At 37.7% G+C, this 19,120-nt stretch overlaps 1 protein-coding gene across 1 annotated transcript; it reads right to left on the bottom strand.

Annotated features, from left to right (window-relative positions):
- Window positions 1–623: 623 nt before the first annotated feature.
- tgoln2 (trans-golgi network protein 2) lies at window positions 624–5,400 on the bottom strand. The gene is made up of 4 exons (XM_059504423.1): window positions 5,162–5,400; window positions 3,071–3,930; window positions 2,905–2,988; window positions 624–1,083 (listed from the first exon to the last, which is right to left on the bottom strand). Exons 1-4 carry the CDS (start codon window positions 5,208–5,210, stop codon window positions 1,081–1,083), a joined length of 996 nt encoding a protein of 331 aa, XP_059360406.1. The 5' UTR covers window positions 5,211–5,400; the 3' UTR covers window positions 624–1,080.
- Between the last annotated feature and the right edge of the window lie 13,720 nt (window positions 5,401–19,120).

Genomic DNA, 19,120 nt, shown 5'->3' with positions numbered 1-19,120 from the left:
CGAAACAGTGGACTGACTCCAGAACTGGATGGCTTCTTTCAACATTAAAGTCACTTCAGTCAAAACTTTCAGAAGAATGAAAAGTGCAACTTGTCAAAATCAGGGCTGTAGTTTTTTTTCCTCAAAGTCTACAAATGCAGAAAAACCATTTAGAAAACCCAAACCGAACCACTGACTGATAGATTCAAATACAATATAAACAGACTCAAACACCTCTCCAACACCTGTATTCAATTTGCAATTAATTTCCAGCTTTTATTGCTTTAACCCCTTATAAATTAAAGTATGTTTTGTTAAATTCGAACGACAATTCGATTTAAAAAAAAAAAAGCATTTTTCTCTGACTCATTAAATTAGTTTTGTTCTCGGCCTGTGAAAAGGGCAAGTATGAATCTGAACTACTAGTCTAACTGGGCTAGTAAATAAAATCCTTTCTGCTGAGCTCTTCAAATCTAATTTAGCATTCACAGAGCAATTAAGATGCTTTCATGGTGTTTTGAACATCTTCAACATAAGAACAAAAGCTTGCCACTCCTTTTCTAATCCCCACCTGTAGAAAGAATTCACCCGTCCCAAAAAAATGAGAAAGGAGTGTTACAACAGCCCTCAGAACATTTAAAAAACTCAATCATTCCCAATCTCCCATAAAACATCAAGAGCAGCCAACATTTACTTTCAAAAATATACATATCGGTTCCTTCTGTATTACACATTTCGCCCAGCAATAAATTGAGAACAAGAAAAAAAAAAAGCAAAAGCAACCACGCAACTAACAAAAAAGGCTCGGAAATTAAAACGAACGAGAGGCCACAGAACAAAATGTACCGCAGTGTTCGTAAACACGCTAAACCTGACTGAAGATCCTGACCCCAGACATTTTAGAACTACGAGAGACATTGTTTTCATATACCTGACATGCTACGGATGGGTGACAATTTGTCATTATTAATATAATTTTGGATGAGTTAGTGACAGTTTCGCTGAGTGGTGATATATGTCTCATTATGGATTATTCAAGTTTCAAAATCACAGTTGAAATATTTAGATTCATCCACCGCTGACTCATCTGACTGGGTTTCCTCACTGGAAAACAGAATACAGAACACACAGTTACATTTAAATTCAAATGCAAGAGAATTGATTGATTTAACAATTAAATTTATACTAAATTTATAAAAACTATAATAAAGTGGCAATAACTGCTTTTCCACCATCGGACTGAATGGGTTCGAAGAACGATAAGGAGTTCAATTTCGGCTGATGGTGGAAAAGATGCAAAATCAGAGTGTTGTTCTCATGATTTCAATTATATTATATTGTAGCACAACATAATCAGGTTACATTCAAGTAGCGAGCTTTTTGTTTAGTTGCATAATCGAGTTTAAATTGCATTTGGGTTAATGGCAAATAAGCATATAATTGATAAAGACAAAAGAGAAAACATTTAAAAACACATCTTAAAACATTTTTTTGAAAACCTTTCATAACATTAAGAAACGTACAATTTTCTAAAATTCAGCGCTCTCTCAAAATGTCACGTGGTGTAACAGAATAAAAAGTGAAAACTAATCATTTTTTCCCTTAAACATCTTGAATATATATGAGAGTACATAGTGCTGGGCGGTTTGACCAAAAATGTATATACCGTTTTTTTTCAAAATTATACCGGTTTTCCGGTTTATGACGTTTTTTTTTTTTTTTCATGCATAATCAGGTGTACAATGCATTTTCTGCTGGTTGATATTCCAAGATGTTCTTGCGGCTAAGGTGCTGGAGCAAATTGCTCGTGTTGCCGCCTTTGGTGACGATTTTAGCCCGACAGCACTTGCATAAAATGGATATTATATATGCATAATCTGCCTGCACTGCATATGCAGTATATATATATATTATAATATAAACTATATAAACTATATTAATTGTTAATCTAATATAACATCATACTAAGAGTGCAGTTGTTCTCCAGATATTAGCATAACAAATGTGATTTAGATTTTTACAAAAATTGAATAAACAAGAAGTTAATATTAAGTGCATTTTAGGCACCATATTGCCTGTTTTAGCTCTATTTCACCAACGGAAAAAGTTGAAAACTAAGCTACAGCAGTAACAGCACTAATTGCGTCTTTGAGAAACACACTGAGGAGGTGTTTCCTAACTGAATGAATCCACTTTTTGAACAAATCAGTCATTGATGTAATAAATTATTATTTTTTGTTTTTCCCCCTCTCTTTCACGTCTATACCGATCTCACTATACAGTTGTGTGAGGGTGTATGTCTAAGAGTGTGTATGCCTTCATTTTGCTAGGCATGGCAAATGTTTTTATATGTTTTAATTATAACTGTGAAGCAACAGCATTGCTATTAAATGTGCTATATAAATAAATAAAAGTTGAAGTTAAGTTCAAATTCCATTGTATTTTGGTGGCTTGATCGTGTAAACAACTTCAAAAACATTGCAACAAAAAAAAAAATTGTTTTGAAGAATGTTTTCGTCAATTTAGTCAGCTTTTTCATTGAACCAGAAAGAAACTTTGAGAAGAAGGATAATGGAACGGTCTCCATGCAATAGTAAGGCTTTTCCTCTTTTGTTTTATTGGTGTCCCCTTCAAAACTTGCTCGTGAGAAATGTTATGTTTATTGTCCCCCCCAACATTAAGATGAGATTTTCGCCCCTGTAAGTGGACATCAGAGAACAAAAAAAGACAGTTCATGACCCCTTTAAACTACTTAATTTTATATTTTTCCTTTAATATGATATCATGACAGATTTTTCACCCTGGAATTTTTTACTTTATGCTTAAAATTTTTTTCTTAAAATTCCTATTAATAATGTCTTTATTATGTATGATGTATTTTTCTAATATTTTTAAATAAGATGAATGGATAGGAGTTTTATTTACATTCTGGTCGAGTTTGTGGTAATCAGATGTCTTGGGTCTCCGTGTGCCTTTTGATCTCCGGCCCTCAACGACGAAGGCAATGATCTGCAGGCAAAATTAAAGAAATGACTGTCATTTAACTGCCATTTGACATCTTTAAAATACACAAACAAACAGAGCCACTGACCTTGCGCTTGTTGTGACTGGCGATATACAGCACAGCCACCAGTATAACGGCACACACCAGATAGGCAAAGAAGTGGCTGTTCTCTGTATTCTCCTCTTGTTGATAAACGTTCGCTTTATTGTCCTTCTTTTCTGTTTGGCCTTTAAATGTGTCCTGTTCATTTAAAGGTTCATCAACCGTATCTTCATCATCGTCTTCATCTTCAGTAGGCATCTCAGGTCGAGGTGACTTCTCTGTGTCATCTCCATCATCTTCAGAAGGATCAGGGCTGTTGTCGTCGTCTTCAGGCTCTTCGTTTTGGTCAGCTGTGGTCAGCTTCTTGTCACTTTTTTGCACCTCTTGACCAGTTTCATCATCTTTTGGTTGTTTTCCACTGTCTTCAGCAGGTTTAGTGCCTGCTTGTCCATCATCTACTTTATTTTGTCCTGCTGTGGTCGTCTTCTCTTCAGACTCTTCTTTTGATGCAGCTCCTTCAGATTCATTGTTGTTTTTTTGCTTGTTTGTTTCATCTTGGGCATCTGTCTTCACGTCTTCATTTCCTTCATTTTTTGATCCACCTTCATCTTTTTTAGCAATCTCTGGGGCGGGGGTTTCTTTAACATCTTCAGTTGTGGTTACACTCTTTTCATCGCTTGCTTTATTCGTTTTTTCAGGAATTTCAGGGCCATCTTCCTTATTGTCTTTATTGCTGGCAGGTGGGCTCTTCGGTTCTTCATTTATGTTTTTAACAATGCTGTTATCTTGATCCTTTATAATTGAAGCATCTCCTTCATTACTTTGAAGCTCATTTGCAGCTGTGCTCGGTGAAACAGTTGTACCCTCTTCTGCATCAGAATTCTTCTGCAGGGGATTGGAGTGAACTGGAAAATGTCACAAATCAGAAACATCACAATCAAATTTTGGTCATAACACTCAGTTTAAGTTTATCGTATTATCAAAACCTTAAAATAAAGAATGAAGGAATCGTGTCCCATGTTCTTAGCAGGGCTCGACAGTGTGAGCAGTACACTCTAAAAATGCATTTAAAATACTGAAAAACAATAAATAATTATATTTTGATTAGTCAACATTAATAAAGAACTACTGCAACAATTAGCTTATCGCATATTGTTAGTTAATGTTAACCCACTTTAACTAATATTAACTAATGGGATCTTGTTGTAAAGTGTTACCTAATGTTCTTTCATACTTTTAACATTAATCTTTTGCACGCTAATCTTGAAACATTTATTTACTTTATATTTTTGTGTGCGTTTCTTTTTAAATAAATTATTTCTTCAATAAAATATTTTTAATACAATTATTTAACCTGTTAGGAGGACAACACTTTTTTTTCTTACTAAATTATACATTGTGATACCGTGACAAAAGCTTCAATGATTATTGTGAAAACCGTCACATATCTATGTGCGCTACATAGAGACTAAACATCATTAAATAAATACTCTTGAAACAAAACTATTGAACCATGTGTACTTTCTGTATTCTGATCAATTTAATAATTGTGTTTGTAAATGTCTCCTTATATCCCAAAAATTAAGCTAAAACACATTGAAAAATGTGCATTGCGCTCCTAGATTTGTGCGCTCTTTGAGGAAAAGGTTTGCGTCAAGCCCTGCTTACACGTGCAGGATCATTGCCAAGGCGCATTAAAGCTTTTCTGGTGGCATAACACCTTACTCATAGCCTCCATGTTGGTTTTCTACTTATTTTGTTCATCTGTCTGTATATTTTCTCACCGATGTATTAAAAGATTACGGTAAACAGGGCACACGCACTCAGATATGGCAAATGTGAACAATGGCGAGCACAAACAGGAAGTCAATCCTATTTACATACATTTCGAAAGCAGGAATGTGCCTCCAAAACTGTTACGCGTTACACAAAGTGGAAAAAAATGTCGTACTTTAGGAGAATAGCCAACAACATGTAGAACAGTAGCGGAGATATTCTTTTTATTTCCAAATACTGTGCGCACCAGGACGAGGATTTAGAGGTAAACATGTCACGAGATTTATCAATCTATATTGTCTCCCAATCCCACAAACATCATGCGAATATTACTATAACTAGTGCAATGCACTAGCTTACCTTGATAGAAGCAGAGGACAACGATAAACAGCGTTGATAAGCGCATCATGGCTTCAGACAGTGACACAGTGGCACGAGTTTCACAACGCGTCGACGAGGACCAATAATCCCTTGTCTCGATGCTGACTGTAAAACCAAAGGCTGTGTCTCAAAGTGACGTGCGCACAATCCGGAGTGCGCATTTGAAGTGCGATCGCGTCACAGCGGCGCGACGAAGGCTGTCCCAAAGTGAAGTGCGCGCACTCTTCTTCTTCTTCTTCTTCTTCTTCTTCTTCTTGTGATGGAGTGTGAAAAGAATGAACTAATTTCTATATCCTATAATATAAACCACACTTCTTGATGAATTTTATGACTACATTTATCTGTTTCCTTGAATTTGAACTATCATTTAATATATTAGTTATATTGAATTCCCGGCAACCTACTGCTTGAAGATCTTCCTTAAGAATCCTCCTTTCTTCTTCATATGCTTTACATTCCTTAAAAACATGTTCTACCGTCTCATCTACCAAACAAACCTCACATAAACCTGTGTTGTGCTTCCCTATAATGTGTAAAGTGTAATTTAAATTAGAATGTCCTGTTCGTAAATGTGTAAAAATAATTTGTTCTCTTCTACTTAAATTGAGACTTATTTTGCTTTTCTTTACCGTTTTTTGAATCCTATAAAAATACCGCCCCTTATGACATGTATCCCAATCTGTCTGCCATTTTCTATTGCACGCTTCTAAAATTAACTGTTTACCTTCTGATCTACTGAGCATAGGCGACGATTTATGTTTTTCTCCGTGGTTGCTCAAGGGCGCACGCCATTTAAAAAATAAAAAAAAATAGACTAGGCTATTCAAAAAATATTGCATTTCAGAACCTTAGGCTAATGGACAGCGGCCGATACAAACAAACACAACAGCGTCACTTCTCAAAAATACAAACAGGATTGGAGATGAAAAGTTTAACTGACACGTAACCGCTAATGCGTTCAGCTTCTTGGGAAATTAATGTTTTGTAAATATTGATTAAAAAACTATTGCGAAAGGACAGCGTTTCCATTAACCGATTGTTGCGAGTAAAATAATGAGTTTCTGGGAATGTCTACCTCATTTATGTTTCGAGGTTTCTTTTGATAGTGGCATGGCTTTTCTTTGAGGTTTCTAATCCATTATTCATATAGGCTAAAAAAATATTTTTTTATTTTATGTATTTAACAAAGAACTCGTATTCTGTCCAAAAGTAGGCTACTTTTGTGTCCATTAGTTTTTCCTCTTTTAAACCGTATATAGGCCTATACTTGAGCAGAAAAATGTTCCCATTTAAACCCTGTTACGAACTTTAAGGAGTCTAGGGAATGTACCGTAACATTTACATATTAACGTATAGCTACTGTTGGGTATGAAATGAGGTGGAAGAACATGACAGACAAAACTTTGAAAGAGAAAAAATACTGGACGTTTATTCACAAAAAACCAAAGCCACTATATCCAGTAAAATAACAATAATAATTTGCGCTATGTACAAGGTGAAAATGTAAACAAACACACAATAAAATGGGAAAAGAACGAAAGCGGCGCCAAAGGAAAGAACAAAATATAAGAAAACAATCCTTAATCTAAACCTAATCTAACCAAAGCAAAATGTAGAAAATAAACCGAAATCTTCAGTGCATCCGGCACCTTAACTAAACTGTCTAACAAAAACAGAAATACAATGTGTGGCGCTCACTTCTTACCTAGTGTGTCTATACAATATGTACAGTGTATATCGCGATATACTGACCTGCGTTCTCTTCCCTCTGTACTACCAGCTGTTACTCAAGGTCTCATAGCGAACGAATAACTCTTAGTATGATTAATGATTAGTGATTACGGAAAGCAGTAAATGATTACATACTCGCACGGCACTGTATAGTGGGGGATGGGACGTTTTCAGAAACGCTGTGATTGGTGGATAGGATATGGAACATGCATGCGACTGGTTATGTCACTGTCACTGACAACAACATAACCAATCACAGTGTGGCAGACGCTTCATAGCGCCAACTGCAATGTTTAACTTTTAAATAAATGTAGCCTACTGGCAGTCTGGCACTGGCACACGTGGGTGCTCATTTTCCGTGGGTGCTCGAGCCCCACGGTATCGGCGCCTATGCTACTGAGTGATATGTTTATATTTGGTTCTTCCATTTTTAATGATTCTTTTGCTACTTTGTCTGCTTCCTCATTTCCTTGAATTTCCACGTGTGCTGGTACCCACATAAATCGAATTATAATTCTCATTTGTTTTAAACTGTACAACCTGATCATGATTTCTATTAAAATGTCAGTTCTATTTGTTTCGAAGGATTGTAGACTGTTAAGAACAGCCATTGAATCAGTACATATTATTACTTTATCAGGTCTAACTTCATAGACCCACTCAAGTGCCATTAAAATCGCTATCATCTCACCCGTATATATTGATGTACCATTTGTTATTCTTCCAGCCTTTTTCACCTCAAACTCTGTAACATAGAAGGCAGCCCCTGTCCTGCCATTATCTACATTCTTTGATCCGTCTGTGTATATTTGAAGAAATGAATAATGTGTGTTTTTGATATATTCACTTACATATGTAATTAAACTAACAGCTTCACTCATTTCCCTTCTATTCTCGTGTAATTGTGTATCTATTTCAGGTTGTACTATTAGCCAAGGTGGAATTGGGGACATTATCACTACTGGAGCAGATGATATCAATTCTAAACAACCTTCATTAACCCACCCCTTTATTTTCCAAGCAAATCCTTTACCGGTTACATTTAAAATTTCCCAGCAGTCATTCAGGACTTCCCTTACAGGATGATTATCCCTTTGTCCCTGAAGATTTATCCAGTATGCCATAGCTAATTTCTGTCTTCTTATATATAATGGCATTTGTGATGTTTCTACTTGCAATACTGCAATTGGCGTGGTTTTAACTGCTCCCATAATAAGTCTTAATGCCTTAGCTTGCATGACATCTAGTTTCTTTAGCTACGTTGATGATGCTGACTCATAAACAATGCATCCATAATCTAGTGTTGATCGCATAAGACCAACATAAATGCCCTTTAATGACTGTTTGTCAGCCCCTCTTCTTCTTCTTCTTCTTCTTCTTCTTCTTCGTTTGGTTTTTTATGGCGGTTGGCAAACCAACTTTAGGTGCATTACCGCCACCAACTGGACTGGATTGTGGAGCACTAAAAAACAATAAGCAACTAAATAAACAACTTTATCCCCTATATTTCAAATTCTCCAATCTACTCCTATTGCTTTAAGATACTTCATTATCGCACTATATATTTTAACTTGTTCTACTTGCTTTCCCAATAGACTTTCCATACTGAATACTAGCACACCCAATTTTCTTACTATCCTCTTAAGTACTAACCTTTCTTTTCCATATTTTAAACATTTTATTAAAACATGTTCTATTGTTTCTGCCTGATCACAATAATTACATTTTCCCGTATCATGTTTTCCTATCTTAAACAAGGAATGATTTAATCGAGTGTGCCCTATTCTAATACGAGAAACAATCATATCCTCTTTCCTATTCCCAAAAACACTTCTTCCGTTGCTTCTGAATACTATACAACTGTCTTCCCTTGACCCCATTATTCCATAGTTCTTGCCATTTATTGTTTATGAATTCTTTTATTTTACTTTTAACTTAATTTTTGCTCAACGTTACTTGCACATTTATCTCATTATATTTTACTGCTTGCTTTGCTAGTCTATCTACCACTTCATTGGCCTCCAATCCCACATGAGCAGGAACCCAACAGCAACACAAACACTATTAAGCTTACACTACTTATTCTTAGAAAACTTGCAAGTATCTCATATATAATGTCTTGCCTTGATATTTTATTTCCACTTACGAGGCTTGTGATTGCTGCAAACTAATCAGAACATATAGCTACTAATCTCGGTTTTACGTCCTCTACCCACTGGAGTGCAACCATCATGGCAACTAATTCTGCTGCAAATACAGAGATATGGTCAGTTATTCTTTTCTTGATACTAATTTGAAACTTAGGAATATATACAGCAGCTGCTGTTCTTCCAGAGATAGGATCCTTAGACCCATCAGTAAATATTTGCACCCATGATGAGTAAGTCTGATCTAAATACTGCTGTGCTATAATATTCTTTAGGATGTCTTTCTCATTCTTAATTTTCATTTGAATTTGGATGTCAATTATTGCCATTGGCAAAATCCATGGTGGTATACTGGATAATATCACAGTAGGGCTGACATCACAATCTTCAATACCCGCTTCTTGTGCTTCTCTTTGAACACTCCATCCAAATGTTTTAATGTTTTTGTTCCCATGTTCCCAGCTTTCTTCTAGTACTCCCTTCACTTCATGATTCTTTTTATGACCTTTTATATTAACCCAATAATTAAGTCTTATTTTATGTCTTCGAAGTTTTACCGGAGCAACACCAACTTCTACCTGTAGAGCTGCTATGGGAGATGTTCTGCACCATGATGACTGCACCACAACATATTCTTAGAGTTTGATTTTGTATTGCTTCAATCTTTTTGGGTGTAGTCTCGTTTGCAAAACCGTAAATTATACTTCCATAATCTAAACTTGATCTTATTAAAGTATTATTCTTTTCAACAATACTCTACAAGCTCCCCATTCCACCCCTGTTAAACATCTTAATATATTTACTCCTTTTTTACTTTTCTTAATCAGATTTTTAGCATGTATAGCAAAAGTCATCCTGGAATCCATCCATACACCGAGATATTTGACTACTGGCACTTGGTCCAATTCCTGCTTCTATAACTTTAACTAGGCTTAACACAGCGTCCATAAAATTCCGACCTGCCCTAAATCCACTTTGGTATGGTGACATAAGTCCTTTAACTTCCAATATATAATTTAGTCTACGTACAATCATTTTTTCCATCATCTTACATAAATTAGAAGTTAATGCAATTGGCCTATAATTAATTGGATTAGCTTTGTCCTTTCCAGGTTTGCCTATGGGTATTATTATTCCATGCTTCCATGAAGAAGGAAGCTTTCCTGCATTCCAGATCTTATTGAATAAATTTAGAACCACTTTCAATGATCTATCTGATAAATGTTGAATCATTACATAACAAATATCGTCTCTTCCAGGAGATGTACGTTTGACTCCTCCTAAAGCCATCTTTAATTCATAAATACTAAAATCTGCATCTAAGGTGTCTCCAGTAGGGTTCCTTTTCATCAACACGTCTGGATGCTGACTCTTATTCTTATTCTTACACATCTCTGCTTGTGTACATGAAATAAAAGATTGGCTTCATTCAAATTTTTTAAAACTTAACATGGACAAAACTGAGATTATTTTCACTGGACCTTCATCACTCACTAATAAAATTCCTACCAACTTCACCTGTGAGATTGCTGGCTCTCTTATCAAACCATCTAGTACTGTTAAAAATCTTGGTGTAATTTTTGATTCCTCTCTATCTTTCCACTCTCACATTAATTCCATCACTAAATTGGTATTCTTTCATCTACGTCGTATCGCTCAGCTCCGTCCCTTTATCAGTATCTCAGATGCTGAAACTGTCATCCATGCCTTTGTCACCTCACTTCTTGATTACTGCAATGCACTTTTCATTGGCCTATCAGCTAGCTCCATTTCCAAATTACAATACATTCAAAACTCTGCTGCCAGACTACTCATCCACACCAAGCGTTCTGCACATATTTCCCCATATTTCTGCATGATCTTCACTGGCTTCCTGTGGCTTACCGTATTAAATTCAAAATTCTCCTTCTCACTTTTAAGTCTCTGCACGGCCTGGCTCCCCCCTACCTCTGTAACTTGCTTCTCCCCTACACCCCTACTTGCTCTTTACGATCCGCTGATTCCAGCCTTCTCGTTGTCCCTCGGCATTGCCTTGCTTCAATGGGGGGCAGATCATTTAGTGTGGTTGCGCCCAAAATGTGGAACTCTCTCCCCCGATCACTCCGTTCTGTTAACACTATCTCAGAATTCAAATCCATGCTCAAAACACACCTATTTTCTGAATGTTATAGTTCTTCGTTTTTTTTTCTTTTTCTGCTGGTTGCTGCCCCATCTACCCAATTCTCACTTACTGTACTTGCACTCTCAATTGCCTACTGTTGTTCTGTCTGCTGTCTTTGTCAACTGCCTTTATTGTTTTTTGTTTATTGTAAAGTGTCCTTGAGCTCTGGAAAGGCGCTATATAAATAAAACTTATTATTATTATTATTATTATTTCTATTCTTTTTACTATACTCTGTTACATTATCGTCACTATGGACTTTAACAAATACTTTAGCCAGAATTTCAGCCTTTCTTTATCTGCCACAGCCATTTTTCCTACATCATTTTTTAAAACTGGTATATCATGATTTCTATATATTCCTCCCATTTTTCTAATTGATCCCCACATTTCACTTATGTCAACATCTCCTCCTATTGAATTACACCAATCTCTCTAGTATTTCTTTTTAGCTGTTCTTACTATTCTTCTCACCTCAGCTAGTGCTCTCTTATAATAGATAAAATCTTCAAATAAATTAGTTTGTTTAATTTTCCTAAATGCTTTATTCCTATTTTTAACTGCAGTACTACATTCTTCTGTCCACCACGGAACTGCTTTCCTTTTTTTACATGATCCCTTTTTACCTATAACATTTATCTGTTACCTCAAACAATACTTTACATATTTTCTCATTACACTCCTCTATATCCTCAATCACATTTAGATCTAATGATGTTATTTCTACCTCGCTTAAATACTCATACACTTCCCAATTTTCTTTTTTAAATCTCCATCTTGGTACTAAAAACACATTATGCTCCAATACACTCACCCCTACCTTACATAAAATTATATAGTGATCACTACCCATAATATTTTCTTCCCACACATCCCATTTACATTTATTTGCTATCTCTTCAGAAACCAATGTTAAATCAATTGCTGACCCACCTCCACCAACCAAATCTATTCTTGTGTTTCTGCCATCATTTAAACATACTAACCCATTACTGTCTAAAATTCCTTCTACTACCCCCCCATTATAATCATCACTACTACTTCCCCATAAAGTGCTATGTGCATTAAAATTTCCACACCAAATTACTTTAGTATTTCCTGACCCAATAACCTTCTCTAATTCTTTACTTAGTTTACTACAAGGATTATAATAATTTATTATTCTAATAATTTGATTCTCTGCAAATACTTCTATCACCACCACCTCATATGCTTCAATCTCATTAATGACTCTGTAATCTATATCATTCCTAATAAAAGTGGCCACCCCACCTCAATTTCCTGCCCCTCTATCTTTCCTTACTATATTATATCCTTGCAGTACAAAATTTAGGTGAGGTTTTAACCACGTTTCTTGTATGCAAATTATATTAGGTTTCTTATCTTGTTGATCTATATACCTCTTAAATTCTGGCCCATTTGCAATAATACTTCTGGCATTCCATTGCAAACCCGTTAAAACCATAAATATTATGTACTTCCATTTTGAACACTTGATTTAGTCATTAGCATGTCATTTATTTTTTCCAAAGTTACTCCGGCTACATTCAAGTATCTCTCTGCTGCCCTTATTATGATTTTAATTCTTTCTGTTCTACTTTCCGTTTGAGCCAAACAATTTATCACTTCAGCCATAAATGACACGAATTCCATTTTTCCAATCACCATTTTATCCTCATTTGTCTTTTCCTGAACCAAAGCAATTTCATTGCCTTCCTTACTAACCACCTCTCCCTGTCTCTGCTCATGTCGTTTTGCTTTCTTTGCGGCTTCAGCATAAGTCAGCCCCTACGCAATTCTCTGGATTTTCACCGCATGTTTGTGAGCACTGCATCCCCCAAATCCAGCACTATGCTCATCACCGCAATTGCAGCATTTTGCCTTCGCTCATACGTCACATTTACAATATTCATGTTCGCCCCCACACCTCGCACATCTTAAATTTCCTCTGCAAACCGCACTAACATGTCCATACTTCTGACACTTGAAGCATCTTAATGGGGGAGGAATGTATGGTCTTATTTGATAACTTACATATCCTATTTTAATCTTCTCTGGCATTCTTTCTTCATCAAACTGAAGCATCACCGACATACTATCCTTCCTTTCTTTGTTTTTACCATATTGGAGCCTTTTTGCTCCAACGACCTTGCTCCCTTCAATGGCGCTTTTAATTTTGTCAACAGGTACATCAGTTGGAATTCCATAAATGACACCTCTTAACCATGGTTTCCTAGTCATCACTGTGCTTGACACCGAATATCCAAGCAATGAATTAATACCCAGTGCCTTCTTTTGTTGTTTTTCGTCTTTACACATAATAATCACATTTCCATCTCTCAGGGTCTTTGCATTATTTATATCTCCTAACACTCTTTTCAGAGCTTTGGTCAATTTAATTGGGTTTAATGTCACTCCGGGTTCTCCGAATTTTATCATTATTTTAAAACTCTTCCACCTCAATCCTACTCACGTGATCCTCCTTTCCACTATCCATAAATGATCCTTGGCTATTGATTTTCTTTCTTTTCCGCTTTGCTATTCTACTCCATTCATTCCCTCCAACACTCCCGCTACATGATTCATCCTCCATTTCCTGATCGCTACCAGAGCTACCGTCATTTCCTGCCATCAGTGCTCCAGTCACAGTCCACTGTTGCCAACCGCCTTCCGCAAAAACCCTCCGATTCGACTGTGCGCACTCCGACGTGCGCATTTTATTTGAAGTGCTATTGCGTCACAGCGTCACGACTCAAGATGAGCTCTTCAGTATTTTTGTGTGCATGTCCTGCCGTGTCATATTTTCTAATGTTAAGATTGCACCCCTGTCTTAATATCTTCATAAGTGTTTCCATTTCCTCTTGTTTTAGGACTTTTCTTTAGAAAATGAGCCTGCTGGGGAAGGACTTACAAAATACAAAGTAAGCAAGTTAATACGCACATTTATTTTCCTGAAATTATTTGTGCTGTTGTTGTTAAAGGGATAGGTCACTTTCAAATAAAATTTTGGTATGTTTTAGCTTACCCCAAGGACATCCAAGATGTAGGTGTCTTTGTTTCCGCAGTATTTCCCATTTTGATATTTTTAGATATCTGAGGGCGCGAGTGCTTCCTGATGTGACGTGCGCGCGCACTCTGGCTTAGTCTGCGCAAGCGCGGAAAGCGTCGGAAGTGATCTCTCGCTTGTGTACGTCACTTATTGTTTACTGTTTACCACACGATACGCCACCAATCTGCACTGTCTGAAATATAATGCAGTAATTTTAATTAATTAATTTGTTTATAATGCACCCTATAATCGTTGCGATTACAATAAACACTACACATTACTCACTCTGTTGACAGCATGCCATTGGGTCCCTCTGGCATTGGACGTCGTCTCCAGTTTATACGTGGCAAACAAAACACAATGTGCAAAACTCTGCGTCTCAACAGCGGAGAAAACTCAGGATCTTCTGTCAGGCAGGTGTGTGATGCGATACTGTCAATGTCCTCGTAATCGTCTTGTAGTTGTGGCATTCGTGACAACATATGCTCTCCACATCTGTTGGCATCTCACAACACTTTCTACTAAAACACCAACAATTTGAAGAGATCTCTGTCTCTCTGAGGCTTGAAGACGTGCTGCTGCAGCGGATCGCTCCTGAGTACTTGATCTGTGTATTCTGGTTCAAATAAATATGGTTGTGGAAAAAATTCAACGTTGTCTGTTGATATATTGAAATTGTCTTCCATTGCAATTTCCTGTACGTCTAAATATGTTTAGATCTTCACAGTGAAAGATAACACTTCCGAAATCTCTGTGTAAACCATGGACAGTAAGTGTAAACAATGAGTGACGTACACGCGTGAGAGAACTTCCAGGGCTTTCCGTGCTTGCGCAGACTAAGCCAGAGCATGCACAAACGTCACACAAAAACAGGAAGCATGTGCGCCCTCAGATCAGTTGGACGTGGTTGTGTACAAGAGGTAAAAAACTATATAAATACTTTTCGTTTTCTTACACAAACCGCTCGTTTCGTGTCTTAGGTCATCAATGTGTACTTATGATGGGGAATTGTTTAATGTGGACTCCTCTGTGCCTGCTCTTTGAGGTGGTGACCTTAGACCTCCATTATATGAGTCACATACAAGAACGGTTTGACCTAAAAATATCAAAATGGGAAATACTGCGGAAACAAAGAAACCTACATCTTGGATACCCTTGAGGTAAGCTAAAACATATCAAAATTTAATTTGAAAGTGAACCATCCCTTTAACAGGCATGGTTTATTTGCTCTGATGTAAGATTGCAAGTGTTCTGGGACAGGACAGGTGAGGGAGTGAGGGAAGACGTCAATATTTCAGAGAGAGAACGAGGAGAGAATAGACAGACTGTTTTCTCTTTCATTATCTTGAGATAATGGTTACAAATTGGGAACATTAAATTTCGGTAACACTTTAGAATAATGGACCATTAGTTAATGTTACTTAATTTATTAATTAACATGAACAAATAATGAACAGTACATTTATTACTGTATTTATTAATCTGTGTTAATGTTAGTTATTGAAAATACAGTTATCCATTGTTAGTTTTCATGCTAATTCACTGTGCTTTAACTAATGTTAACAAGCACAACTTTTGATTTGAATAATGCATTAGTAAATGTTGAAATTAACAAACTTAATAAATGCTGTAGAAAGATTGTTCTTGCTTTACTGAAAGTACTTTTTATGAATATTTACAACATAGCTTATGTCACGATCATCAGCTGGAGTGCCTAGGAACTCCTATAGAGGGCACTCCACTCAGGACTCTGGCATTTTGTATTTCAATTCCCAACTCCATTTCCCATAATCCTGTGCTTAGGGCTAATAACCACAAGGTGTTCCCCATTAGCACTCCCCTATATAAACTGTGTTTGGACTCTCCTATAGAGCGAAGTCTTGTTTAGTTCTGTCTTTCCGAGCGGTTTCCTAGTTTTTGTTCCTTCCGTGTTTGACTTTGGATTGTTTATACCGACTGTGATTCTCTGCTGCCTGCCCCGACCTTTGCCTGTTATTGTTATTGATTATGGAAATCCCTTGACACACCTGACGCTGTTACCTGAATTCTGCCTGTCTGACCAACAAAAGACTTCGCCAAACCAGGATCCAGCAGCCTTAAGGAGTATATCCAGCACAACCATGGATCAGCTATTACGTCTTTGTCAAGGAGATCGATCTATTGAGGACTAGGTTCAGCAGTTCTGAGAGTTGGTGTATTGGGTTCATCTATATGACGAAATTTTGTTTAAGGACTTGTTTCGTTTCAGACTCAATGACCCAATTAAATCAATGTTACCTGGAGGAGAATTTAAATGGCAGATTGAGGGACATCATGGACTATGCTCTTTTATTGTGTGGCTCTCCGTTCAATGTGGGTGAGGCAGACGACAGTGTTGAAACCCCAAAGAATTTTCTGGGGAGGGGGCAACATTGTCAAGCGCAGATGGCAGCGGAGCTTGATCCACCAGCGCCACTGCACAAGATGGCCGCCAGCCCAGCACCACTGCACAAGATGGCCGCCAGCCCATTGCCCCAACATGAAATGGCAGCCATAGTTGACTGTCCAGAGTCAGGTCAGGTCCCCGTCGATCTCCGTGAACAAGGTCAAGTCACCGTCGATCTTTATGAGCCCAGTCAAATCCTTACTGATCTTCCAGAACTTCATCATGTCTCAACAGATCTTCCAGAGCTTCATCATACCACAACAGATCATCCAGAGCCTCATCACATCCTGTCTGTTGCACCCAGCAATGTTCTCTCAGCCTGTTGTGTTGCTCTCAAGGAGACCGCTACCACTGTGGAACCTCCAGAGGTGGCGGCAACTGCTGCAGAACCTTCGGAGGTGTCTATGAACTTTCTACCTGCCTTGTCATGCACACAGAGGCCACCATTAATCTGCGTATGTTATCTGTTCCAGTCCCACCTAACCAGACTTGCTCTCCTGTGCCATCGACTCCATTGTGGTGGTCTTCTGCTCCACCCTGGTGGGCTTCAGTCTCATCTGCTCGGCTGTGGTGGTCCTCTGCTCTGCCCTGGTGGACTCCAGCTCCACCTGCTCCACCTCGGCGGGCTCCTGTTCCCGAGTTAAGCCCACGGCGGGCTCCTGTTCCCCATTAGGCCCACGGCGGGCTGGAAGCCGCTTCATTGGGGTGGGGTGGGGGTTATGTCACGATCATCAACTGGAGTGCCCTCTATAGGAATTCATGGACATTCCAGTTGATGATCGTGACATAGCCCCCACCCCACCCCAAAGAAGCGGTGTGGGGTGCTATATAAACTGTTTGTTCCTTCAATATTTGACTTTGGATTGTTTATACCAACTGTAATTTCTCTGCTGCCTGCCCTGCCCTTTGCTTGTTATTGTTATTGATTCTGGATATCCCTTGACACACTTGACGATGTTACCTGAATTCTGCCTGTCTGACCATTCTCTTTAATAAACTACTGCATTTGGATCCGACCGTCTCTGAATCGATGTTACAGTTAACATCAGAAAAACAGCATCAGTTTTAAGCCCAGCCCTGCTTCCATGTGTCCCGGGGTCTTCAGGTGAATCTCTTGGTGGTGACAGTGGAATGAGGCACATGTCAAACACTCTGGAGACCACTTTGTATGATGTAGCACATTTTTGACAACCATTTTCAAAAATATGCGTTTTCAGTCCCCAAAACACAATTCTTTTTGTTTCCAATAAGATACTGAAAAAAAATCTGTTAGTGGAAAGTTTTTTTCTTAACTTTCTGCGATGCCTAATGTATCTCCAGTTATAGAATCATCCAGTTACACATTTAGTTGCCATTCAGAATTGCATTGAGATTGAGAATGCCTTTTAAGCCTGATTTAATCCATGACAACTAAATTCAAAATTTCCAAATACAAGATTGATAATGATACTTTTAGAAAATTGCATTCCAATTTAAATTTCTTTATATTTAATGCATTATCATTTTATGGGCCATGATGAGGAAAAAACTAGGAAGCTTTGTTGGTCTATAGCAGGGATCAGCAACCTTTTCGGCATGACATGCCATTTTTTATTTTTATGGTTAACCACTGTGCCAACACAGCCCCCCCCCCCACACACACACACCCGATATAATTCTGTATTTAAACGGTACATACACCATTTTTTATTATACGATTAAAAAAAAACGTTTTTTTAACGTTTAATCAACGTTAATGCACTGCTTTAATTGATGAACGTGCACACACAGACACACACACACACACACAACACACACCACTCGCACACAGAGATCTGAGATCGTGCTGTGCAAAAAGTAGCATTCAGAGTGTTGTCACGCTACTTTTATTAATCGATACTGAATCGCTACATTATATTTCTCAACAACAAAGGGGCAAAATCGCTTCATTGTCTGCAGAGAGAGAGAGACAATTTACCCCCCCCCCCCCACTTTCTTTCTCTCAAAATGGCCATATTTCAGAAAATTTTTCATCACTGGATATAGCTTTAGGTCATTTAACATTTCTATGGTAAAACGTATTATTAAAAGTTGACTAATGTTAATTGATTTGCAGCTTCATCTTACCTCACTCTCTTTAACGTTAAACTGACGCTTCGCGCTCTGCTTCTGTGAACAGTAAACCCCGCCTACTTTGATCTGATTGGCCATCTCAGTCATTTTGACATTGACGAGTGCTGTTAGACCGAGGCTTTGATCTGAAGCACCTAGTATGTGCAGTGTTTGCACGTGCATCCATGCAAGTTAATTCTCACACTTTAATAGTATTTGTAGCTCCTAACAGGCTGTGTGACTATGAGAAGTTATTACATCAAACTGTACGTCATTATACAGTTTTCCTTATTGCTTGCGTGCCAGCGATTATCCCTCTGCGTGCCACTGTTGG

This window comes from Carassius carassius, chromosome 21 (assembly GCF_963082965.1).
Source record: "Carassius carassius chromosome 21, fCarCar2.1, whole genome shotgun sequence".
NCBI classification, from domain to species: Eukaryota; Metazoa; Chordata; class Actinopteri; order Cypriniformes; family Cyprinidae; genus Carassius; species Carassius carassius.
The sequence above is the reverse complement of the archived record's forward strand: the minus strand, read 5'-3'. Positions and strand labels throughout refer to the sequence as shown.